Below are 12,379 nucleotides of genomic sequence, written 5' to 3'. Positions count from 1 at the left end.
TTACAAGTATAACCCAATTCCTTATACAGTTAGATAGTATGAACTCTCTACAACAGAACGTTACATTCTTCCTTCCTTACTATATTTCATCACTGGCAAGTGCCTATAAGACACAAAATATGACTATTTTAAAATAACTCAATCAAATATGACAGTTTGGAAATAATCTATTTTGGAGTATTTTGATTAGTCCAGTTTGTTTTCTTTCACAAGTTTGCACACGATGAAACAAGGACTATCTGCACAAAACACTCACAAGTTTGCACATGATGAAACAAGGACTATCTGCACAAAACACTCAACTTTCAATTCAAGGACTAGAAGCAAGATGTGTAGTTACGAGCACACACCTCCAACTCTTGGTCGATTCTTGTCTAATCGAATAGCACGTGGACCACATTTCTGCAACAACTGAGTCACGAACCACCCATGATCAGATTGAAAGTCTGGGCATGCTAACCAATCTAATTCATTTATTAGCAAAGAATTTGACAAACCTGGACTGTCTTGTTGTGTTCCAATTCCTGATACCTGGTGAGGAAATTCTCTGTCACTTGGTGGGGGTGGAGGGGACACAGACGCAGCCTGTTCAAACTTCTTTCTCTTTTCAACAAAAGAGAGAACTGCGGGGTCAGGCTCAACACTGCCGGGAGGTCCATGGTTATCCTACAGAAAATGTACATAAACTGTAAAGCTTTCACATACATTTAAACTCTAAAGTAACTATCTATCAAAATACACTAGAGGAAAAGACTCACACGATGAGTCTGAAAGTCAGTTATTGTTTTGAAATGTTATTATAAAGAAAATAATAATAATCTTTAAACTATATAAATACACACTTTTAAACAGTGTTTCATTTCTAAAACATTACGAAAACAAAAGGTATTGTATCCCTGTTGATGAGTGTGTGAACATGTGCATGTGTCAGATAATTCTGAGTTTTGGAAAATAACTATTTGAACCTTATTGAAGCTACTACTTTATTTGGTCTTGAGAAGACTAATGTAAGTCTAATCAAACAATCTGAAATACAACCAAGGCATTCTTAGGATTGATTACAATGTTTCAGTGTTCAGATTTAAGAGACAAAATGTGAAACATTCTGAACAATAGAAGTAGAGAAGAACATTCAGGAATCAGGAACAGCTTTTTTGAGTAAAATTATCTAGTGAAAATTTTTATTTACTCAGTTAAAATATATTATCATCTCCCTTTGTAAAGAAAACTGAACAACACACACGTTTAGGAAATATTTGTAAACACTGTTCTCTTGACTAAAGAAAGAAAGAGAAAATTACTGTTTGAACCATCTGTAGACACTGGTTCTTAACTCAATGTACAAACAAACAGAGAGAAAATTACTGTTTGAACCATCTGTAGACACTGGTTCTTAACTCAATGTACAAACAAACAGAGAGAAAACTACTGTTTGACCCATCTGTAAACACTGGTTCTTAACTTAATGTATAGACAAACAAAATTACTGTTTGACCCATCTGTTAACACTGGTTCTTAACTTAATGTACAAACAAACAGAGAGAAAATTACTATTTGAACCATCTGTAGACACTGGTTCTTAACTCAATGTACAAACAAACAGAGAGAAAACTACTGTTTGACCCATCTGTAAACACTGGTTCTTAACTTAATGTATAGACAAACAAAATTACTGTTTGACCCATCTGTTAACACTGGTTCTTAACTTAATGTACAAACAAACAGAGAGAAAATTACTGTTTGAACCATCTGTAGACACTGGTTCTTAACTTAATGTACAAACAAACAGAGAGAAAATTACTGTTTGAACCATCTGTAGACACTGGTTCTTAACTTAATGTACAAACAAACAGAGAGAAAATTACTGTTTGAACCATCTGTAGACACTGGTTCTTAACTTAATGTACAAACAAACAGAGAGAAAACTAATGTTTGAAACATACATAAACACTGGTTCTTAACTTAATGTACAAACAAACAGAGAAAACTAATGTTTGAAACATCTGACAGAACAAATACTTCAGTGTACAAAGATAAAGTCAAGTTAAAAGGATTCAATAGTGGGCTTAACTGAAGCTTTTGACAAATGTGTAAAATCCTTTACAAATTATAGAACAAAAGGAAAGAGAAACTTTATGACCACATATCACTATATATTTAAGTTTCTAACGTGTACTTAATATTATATACAATTTATACAGAAATTAGACCCTGCACTGAAACTTGCTTTGCATAATTGGCATACCTTGAGCCTCCCAGAGTCCACTGGATCAAGACGCAAGTTCCTACTGGTATCCATCTGTACATCTCCCAGAACAGGGACAGAGGTGCAGTTGCAAGAAGGCAAAGGGGAAGATGTAGGAGAGGGAGTGTACCCCAAAGGAGGTACAGGGGAAGGGGTAGACCTTGAGCCAGCAGGCTGAAATGATTAGAAAGGAAAATAGAGGGAGAGTTTTAGGTAATTAAGTGGTAAATAATGCACATATAGTGTATTTTCAGTGATACAGCCATGCACAAGCATCAGCCACTACATCATAGTTGCACATAAAAACCAGTTTTATATGATTATATTACACACACATACATTGATTAAAATGTCAGTGCACAACATACTAATTTATGGTACGTGCTAACATGTTATTTTCCGTGCCACTATGAAAACAATCCCTTCAAACTATATACATACACACGTTTCGTTCATGTAGTGCAAAACATACATAAACCAATGCAACAAGTCATCTCAAAAACAATATTGAAAATGAACAAAATGCAAAGAACATACTTGCTTTTAAAATTCATGATTTATAAAATTAAAAATATGTGGTTAGTGAAAACAAAGGTGATTTTTGAGGAATGTTCTTTCAAAATTAAAACGTTTTGTGCCAAGCAACATGTGCATGTGAAGTACTGTGTCAAATTTGAAGTTAGAAACTGTTGCATTGTGACTCCTGAAGACATGTTAACCATACTAATAGCATGCTAAGTTGCATATAACGTTTGCTCTTCAGTTTTTCTGCCTAGGTTGTAGAATGTCAGAACTACATTAAAGAAGGAATATACTCATAGAGACTGAAACTAGATAATAATTGGTTCTTGAGGGGTATTCACTGTAAACAATAAAGAAAAAGTGAAATACAGATAAGACTACCAAAATCATTTACCTAAGGCAAAGTTAGATAGACAACTTATTAGTGAATAAAACAAAGTATATTGGTGTAGCTGTTGAGACTTCATAAAAAAATATGGGTAAAACACAATATAGACATGAAGATACTTTGACAAAAAGAAACAGAGACTATATACTAAAGTATCATTATCATAAGACAAAACTATACTGCTTAATGTACTAAAGTATCATTATCATAAGACAAAACTATACTGTTTAATATACTAAAGTATCATTATCATAAGACAAAACTATACTGTTTAATGTACTAAAGTATCATTATCATAAGACAGAACTATACTGTTTAATGTACTAAAGTATCATTATCATAAGACAGAACTATACTGTTTAATGTACTAAAGTATCATTATCATAAGACAGAAATATACTGTTTAATGTACTAAAGTATCATTATAATAAGACAAAACTATACTGTTTAATGTACTAAAGTATCATTATCATAAGACAAAACTATACTGTTTAATATACTAAAGTATCATTATCATAAGACAAAACAATACTGTTTAATATACTAAAGTATCATTATCATAAGACAAAACTATACTGTTTAATGTACTAAAGTATCATTATCATAAGACAGAACTACACTGTTTAATGTACTAAAGTATCATTATCATAAGACAGAAATATACTGTTTAATGTACTAAAGTATCATTATCATAAGACAAAACTATACTGTTTAATGTACTAAAGTATCATTATCATAAGACAAAACTATACTGTTTAATGTACTAAAGTATCATTATCATAAGACAGAACTATACTGTTTAATGTACTAAAGTATCATTATCATAAGACAGAACTATACTGTTTAATGTACTAAAGTATCATTATCATAAGACAGAACTATACTGTTTAATGTACTAAAGTATCATTATCATAAGACAGAACTATACTGTTTAATGTACTAAAGTATCATTATCATAAGACAGAACTATACTGTTTAATGTACTAAAGTATCATTATCATAAGACAGAACTATACTGTTTAATGTACTAAAGTATCATTATCATAAGACAGAACTATACTGTTTAATGTACTAAAGTATCATTATCATAAGTCAGAACTACACTGTTTAATGTACTAAAGTATCATTATCATAAGACAGAACTACACTGTTTAATGTACTAAAGTATCATTATCATAAGACAGAACTATACTGTTTAATGTACTAAAGTATCATTATCATAAGACAGAACTATACTGTTTAATGTACTAAAGTATCATTATCATAAGACAGAACTATACTGTTTAATGTACTAAAGTATCATTATCATAAGACAGAACTATACTGTTTAATGTACTAAAGTATCATTATCATAAGACAGAACTACACTGTTTAATTGATACATGCGTGAAAAACATTTTTCTACATAAAACAGTTATACAGAATCTATTTTTAATTACATTTAATTGTAAGGAGCAAGATCAGGTTTCTTGTCTAATATGTAATGGTGTTTTCTACTTATTCTACAATTGTTTTAATCGTTGATTTGGTAAATTTGTTTTAACCTGTAAAACTATTTCACTAACATAGTTTCAGTGAGCTTCCATTAAATTTCCAAGTAAGTAGTACTTATATTTAAGCTCAAGTAAGAGTTAGTGGCAAGTTTTTTGCTATTTTTTTTAAACAAATAAAACTATATTAAGCATTACATCAATCAGAAAGATTTAAGGGCTAGTCACACATACTTACAAAGATAGGCTCAAAAAGAAACTACAGATTCAATACACTTAATCATTCTAATCTTAAATATTATTATAGTAACACCATTAACTCTAGCAGTGGATTTCAGACATAAACTCACTGTAGTGGCTTGTTGCGGTTGATTCGTTACGTGTTTCCTCATTATCACAGTGGTTGTTTTTGTCTCCCTGTTACCATAAGAGCTCTCACCACCTGTGCCACTAGCCGACTCTGGCATAAGAGGTCGCAATAACTGTTCGGCAGCTCTCACAACCTCTAACACTTTCTGATCAACTGTCTTAGCAACGTGAGGAACAACTGCCTGAGACTATTGGAAATCACTGGATTACTTATTAACTTTAAATGTGCTTCCTTCTGCACAAATACTTATTAGAAATAAAACTTATATCTAAAAATTCAACTGCTCTCAGACAGAAGTCTTATCAAAATAATCTTTAAGTCCTAGACAATCACTGGAATTTGTTTAAGCACATATGAAAAAAAACACTGGTGTTTTTAACAATAAGTTTTAAATGTTGTATTCTCTTCTGTCACAGAATATTTCTAAGAAGTATAACAATACACAGTCCAGATATCAACCATGACAGGATGGGTGTTATACATAAAACATAAAAAAAAAAAAAAAAAGCATTTCTCAAAGTACTGACCAATTTGTGGTAACGAAGAACTTGAACATATTAATAAGAAAGATGATATTTGTTCCTTTAACAAACATGTAAGAGAATAAAATATATTTAAACCTCTTGATCTAATCTCACTGTACTCGTAAAATATCAACATACGATGCATTACATTCTAAAGTTCACTAACATACTACACAAACACTTAACAGAAATTTTATTTGATGTGATCACAACTCATATTTAAATCATCCAATTATATCTGAAGGTTGGTGTAATAAGACACCTTTCAAACATTAGAATATTTGACATTTACGTACCTAAACAACACGAATTACTTAACTCATCCTATTATTAAACCCACATTCAAACTGATTATTTTGAATTAAGCACAAAAGTACACAATGGAATGTCTGTGCTCTGACCACCGAGGGTATTGAAACCCAGTTTTTAGTGGAACGAGTCTGCAGACATACTGCTGTGCCATTGAGGGACCCCATATTCATATATAAAACACTTTCTGAACATCAGTACATTCCTGATTTGAGTTATTTTACAAAAAAATTAATTACCTCAGGAAAATGTGCTAAAGCCCTATCTGTGTGACTGGATGACATGGACGAAATACTGCGGGTATCTTCATCTCGCTCTTTCCTCATTCGATCCTTAGAAGAGAAGTAGAGTCAAACTAAGTCTTCACTGTATTTAGAACTTAAACTACAAATAATTTAGTTTTGTTTTCCTGTTTTCATAATGATATCCAATGTTGGCTTTAATAACAAATAAAATATTTATTTGAATAAACGTAAAAACTGAATTACTATTTTGCATGAAAAATGTATTTTAGAATAGACAGCTACATGGAAATGGATTTTATTTTTTATCAAATACTTTTTAAACCACTTTATAACTTATATTTAAACATATTTTTTTTAAAAATTTCAGAACTTTAAAACTTAAATTTAGTTTCAATTTCTGAAATAGGAGTTTTAACTGGTTATACAAGAAAAACATTACATGTAAAATATCCTGATTCAATAAGTTGTGATAATGTTCTTCGGTAAGCTTTTTAGTTTGAAAATATTAACATATATTTCACTTTTTTTTTTATCTTACAATGACTTTTGCCTCCTACCTCTTCCTTGTTAAAAGCTAGATCAAAGCCAAACTAAACTTTAAACAGTAAATAAGGCACAAGAATAAGGTGTATCACTAACAGGGGATACAGAGGGGGATACATCCCCCCACTGGCCATACAAAAATTGTGTAGGTTAATGGGAAATCAGAAATATAAAGTACTAATCATCTCAATCAGAATATTTTTGCTGTATGTTTAGTTGTATCATGTTATTTAGGAATATATGAAAGTTCACTGTCACATGCACTATGTTGTGTAATTCAGTAAAGTGCTGTACGATTACTTCTAACTTGATATTTTAGAATAAAATCAATAAATGAGAGTTCATAGACATATGTGTTTCTTTTCTTTATTTCTAAATTAATTCCACAAAATTTACATTGTAGTAACAAGGAAAAGTTTACTTGGGGTCGGGTTTAAGTCACTGTTACTTAGTCGATCATCCCCCCACCAAAAAATCCTGTATCCACCACTGATCACTAATATTAAAATAAATTTTTCTACAAAAAAATTCAACAAATTAAAAAAACAGCGTTTATTTAATTAATGAATACACTTTTTATAATATAATATAATTTTAACCTGAAGGTCTCATGCTACCAGATAAGTCAGATTAGTTACTAACTAGAGATTACATCTTCTGTCATGAGGTCGGTCAAATTGAATAAGTTTGTAACCATTTCACACTCATTATAATTTACATATTATAACTTTTAATAAAGTAGGTGTATCTTCACAAAGTTCGGCAGACTTTCAATAAACAATACAAGTCTTTTATACACAGAAAGTCAGATTTTTTTAACAATGTATTTTTACAAAAGATTTGTCTGTGAATATAGTGACTTTTTTTAATTAGTCTGAGTGCAAAGATTAAAAACAGTTTTCTTCATCTCAAATTTTATTTGTGCAATCTCTAAAACATCCTTAATAAATTTCAAGCATTTTTTTCTAGTAAAACTTTAGATTTCATCTATTATATTCTCTATCCTACCTCTGTACAAGGTTGGTTAATATGACTGACCTCGTAACCACCGAAAAAAACCAAAAACAAATTAAATCTCGGTCGGTTGCCTTTTTTTTCTTTCAAGAATGACTTCAAATTCTAAAACAAAACTGCATTTATTTATTCTATATAGCTTTCAATTCATAGTAGTATATATCTATTTACACTGATACTTTTATTGGTTGATTGCCCTCTGAACCAAGTCTAACAAATATTCATGCCACATAAGTTGTAACTCACATACTTAACACACAACTCATACTAAGGTATCAAATTACATAACGTACCTTGAGAAAATTATTCTTCTTTATCTAAACTAAAAATTCAATTTTACATTTTAGTTACTTCTACAATAATAAATACACATGACAAGCAAACATTAAAGTACTTACTTCGGTCTTTATTTAAGCTTTAAACTGTCAATGACATTTGACCATACTTTTCTTATATTAATGGTATCACTGCACTAAATAATCTTTTATTTAATTAAGTAATACACCAAAGAGTACAGAACAATCTTATTCAAGAAGTTAACAATGCTACCAAGTTATCACAACTTTTCTGGCTCTCTAACAAACGCAGAAAATGCCATGAAAAATTCAGCTAAGCTCATCAATGTGTTTCTCATGGTAATGAAGTTTTAACTGAAAGCAAGATTGAAAATTTCCTCTACAGAAACCAATGTAATATAATGCATGATTTAATAAATTAAAATCTTGGCTTTATATTGGTTGTAAATACTTTTGTATTAAATGTTAAAGAAAACTAATAATTTTTGGAAAAGAGGAAGCAAGAGGGAGGAGAGTATGACAAGAGGGTTTCATTTTCTTTTTTTTATGGCCCTGTAACCACAGATAAACTATCTTAGCAATGCAAGGAACAACTGCCAGAGACTAGTGGAAATTATTACATTACTTATTAACTTAAAAAGTGTTTTCATCTCTAGAAGTACTTATTAGAAATAAAACTTGTATTGAAAAATACAACTGCTTTCAGACAGAAATAATCTTTGCAAGTCCTAGATAATCATTGAAATTTACTTAAGCATACAAGGAAAAAAGCACTGGTGTTTTAAACAATGTTTTAAATTTCAGGTGTGTGAAAAACACTCATAACACATCTAAAACACCAACAAGCACAAAGTCTTTTCATTTTTTTCTTCACAGGAAGTAACAATATTTCTAAAACAGTATTACAATTTGTAGTCCAGATACCAAATGTGAAAGGATGAGTGTGATATATAAAACAGAAAAGATAATATTTAACATTTAATCAACGTTCAGAGAGGTGGGCATGACAAGGGGTCGTCTGATTTTCTTTTTGATGGTTCTGCAACCAAAGATGATTGAAGGCTATAAATACTATGCTTTGCCTGTGTGATTACAACATTATAATTGGTAATTTACATTAAAATTCATACTTCTTGGAGGGGTGGTAAATAAATTAGAGAAGAGGAGATGTTTAGAGAGAAAATGACACAATTATCATACTAAAGAAAATTCAGGATTTTTTTTTTTAATTGTCATATAAAATTAAGAACTTGAAATGGATATACTATTAAGGTTTAGATTATTAGCTATATGTTTGCACTTAATTCATTTATATATTGTTATTTAAAAAGTAGTTTAATTAAATTCTAATAGGTAACTCCCGAAATCCTCATAACATGTGCAGGAAAAGATGCTCACACAAAATGTGTTAAGTGCTTTTGGTTTACTACTAGGAGATTAGTATTATGAAGGTATCATGCTATCACATAAGTCACATTAACCACACACTGTCACTAACTTTTATAAAGTTTGCCATATGCTTAATGAATAGATAGTAAAACATTAAATAACACATACCAAGTTATCTCTGTCCTCTTTCTCCCAGTGTGCAACTTCTTTTAATGTTTCTTGTTCCTGAAAACAGTCACTTAAATAAGAATACTTCCATTACTCTACTGAAGATACTGAATAACATACACAACTAGAGCCGAGGCTGCAGAACCAGGATTACTGATGACAGGAAATCATAAATAAATACTATCATTCTTATACAACAATGAAAACTGAAAGCTATGAAAAAAAGCATCAAGATAAAGGTCAGCTCCAAGTTATATCAACTTTCACACAACTACGTGTTTGTGGAACCTGAGAGTTAAACTTACCAGTAACAATTAGGTGTCTCCACATTTCCTCTTGCTACAAAACAATACTCAGATGCAGCATAAACAAATACTTTAAAATTATTAAAGATTATTAAAAGCAACAAAAGCATACTACCTGTCTGAAAACTGTACTTTCTTCATCTTCTCTGTCTATGGAAGACATAGACTGCGAAGATTTTAGGTTGCTTACTGGAGTCTCTACACTGGCTGCATTGTATCCATCAGAGACTATCAGTGCCACTGACTCACCAGTGTTCTTTAAGGCATGGACTGCTTCTTGATAGGAGGCACCAAGAATTGATACACCATTTACCTGGTGACAAAATATGAAAAGCTTTTAAATGCAGGAAAACTCGATCGGAATGCTGTTACATACATATTTGAGGCTTTCTAGTGTTAACTGATATTGGTGAGATAGTGTTAAAACAAAAGAAAGATTTCTGTTTGAGAAAGGCTACATCACTTAAGACATTTATGTATGTTTTAGTCAATTTTTAGCAAAAGTAATCTCAAAACAGACAAGTTCATAAATAGCTGTTTGTGCAGTAATCATATACTTTTATATCACTCAGCAAGAACAGAGTACATTTTCAAACTTTCTGATTACCTAAATAACTTTACAAAGAGTCAACAGTTTAATACTGTTTTTAAAAGTTATGCCACACCCCAGGTACAGGTAACAGAAATAAACAGCACATATATTCAAATGAAACTAAAATGAATCAGATAGCATGGTTTAAACATAAGTACTTTCACTGAGTGTCAAATAAAGTCGTTATGTTTATACATCTAGGTTTAAAGCAAATATTACAGGAATTGGATTTAGCAAAGTACTAGGTGCTGACATATAACACACATAACCCACTTACTGCTTAATGGCGTATATGGAATAATCAGTAATAATGGATAAGCATGGTTTAACACAATGGATTATTTAAAAAACTGAATTTCACTTCATCTATTTCTGGAATACACTGTTTGTGTACAAAATAAAGGGTGACTGCACTATTAAAATATTGTTTATAAGGCATTAATAAATGTTTACCAAGTTATTTTATTTTTCTACAATATAAATTAGATTGTACAAAGTCCATAGCTTGCTGATAGACTAGCATAATGATATAGTGTAACTACAATGTGTAAAATACAAACCTCTACAACTCTCATTCCCTGTTTTAAATGGCCGTCTCTTGCTGCTGCTCCATCAGGCTGGATCTATACAGTATTAGTAAAAACTACTGCTGAGTTCTTAGTAGCAACCTGGCTTTATACAAAGTAAGAGTTAATTAGTAGAGTGTGATAACAATTACCATACCACTAGTTGTTCCAGTCATTTCTGTACTCAGTAAGGAGATCTTTGTATAAATCATCCCGTTTTGTCCCAAAACAGGGATCTATTTTTGTATAAATCATTCCGTTTTGTCCCAAAACAGGGATCTATTTTTGTATAAATCATTCCATTTTGTCCCAAAACAGGGATCTATTTTTGTATAAATCATTCCATTTTGTCCCAAAACAGGGATTATTTTTGTATAAATCATCCCATTTTGTCCCAAAACAGGGATCTATTTTTGTATACATCATCCCATTTTGTTCCAAAACAGGGATCTATTTTTTTTCCAGCATTTCATATTTAAAATGTTGATGATTATGGGTAATTAGAATCATTATTTCCTCAGCTATATAAAGAAATAGATACTTACTCATACAGTTCAAACTTCCTGACTGTGCACAACATTCACTTTAAGAAGTTTAAGTTTTTATTGGTCAGTTAAGCTAATGAGCTTGAAGTTATGACTTATTTGACTGGCTGAATGAATAATAAATCACATGTTTACATATCATATGGTGATGGTAATAGCAGTAATACATGATTGTCAAAACAAAAACATTAAACTGTGACTAATCCAATAATTGATAAGGAAAACATCAGTAATGAAAACTTATAGTGAAACAGGTGGAACGTGTAGTGGTTTGACACGTTGGGGCTTATTTTGTCGATACTTTCCAGGGTCCCACTGGTCATTTTAAAATTACTTTTTAGGAAAAGTGTATATTAAGCCAATGTGTCCCAGCCAATAAGTGGTCCTTTAAAAACAAAACAGGGCACAACTCGTGCGGGTCTTACTACAATATTACCATGACCCACTAGTGGGTTGTGTGTGAGCCAACATGTTAATAAGGTATGTTTGTTGCCAATTTTACTGATAAAAAGAATTATTATTATAATAGTAGTGAATAAATAAAATATTACATTTGAAGTTTGGAGCTAGATTTTGTGATTTTTTTTTTAAATCACTACTCTATTGAAGTAATTGCCAAACCAAAATCATAACAATCAGGTAGAGTACTGAATATGACTACTATATGCACTGTCATAACAATCAGGTAGAGTACTGAATATGACTACTATATGCACTGTAGTAACAATCAGGTAGAGTACTGAATATGACTACTATATGCACTGTCATAACAATCAGGTAGAGTACTGAATATGACTACTATATGCACTGTCATAACAATCAGGTAGAGTACTGAATATGACTACTATATGCACTGTAATAACAATCA

The 12,379-nt window shown here is 30.9% G+C and overlaps 1 protein-coding gene across 1 annotated transcript in view; it reads right to left on the bottom strand.

Moving 5' to 3' along the window:
* Positions 1-12,379, bottom strand: part of LOC143245792 (uncharacterized) — a 216,390-nt gene that overhangs the window by 31,501 nt on the left and 172,510 nt on the right. Inside the window, exons 28-34 of the mRNA XM_076492046.1 lie at positions 10,961-11,023; positions 9,924-10,121; positions 9,504-9,560; positions 6,088-6,180; positions 4,996-5,202; positions 2,246-2,419; positions 498-666 (exon numbers count right to left, since the gene is read on the bottom strand). Coding sequence (XP_076348161.1) covers positions 498-666; positions 2,246-2,419; positions 4,996-5,202; positions 6,088-6,180; positions 9,504-9,560; positions 9,924-10,121; positions 10,961-11,023 — 961 coding nt within the window. The remainder of the gene's footprint in view (positions 1-497; positions 667-2,245; positions 2,420-4,995; positions 5,203-6,087; positions 6,181-9,503; positions 9,561-9,923; positions 10,122-10,960; positions 11,024-12,379) is intronic.

This window comes from Tachypleus tridentatus, chromosome 3 (assembly GCF_004210375.1).
Source record: "Tachypleus tridentatus isolate NWPU-2018 chromosome 3, ASM421037v1, whole genome shotgun sequence".
Taxonomy (NCBI): Eukaryota; Metazoa; Arthropoda; class Merostomata; order Xiphosura; family Limulidae; genus Tachypleus; species Tachypleus tridentatus.
The sequence above is the reverse complement of the archived record's forward strand: the minus strand, read 5'-3'. Positions and strand labels throughout refer to the sequence as shown.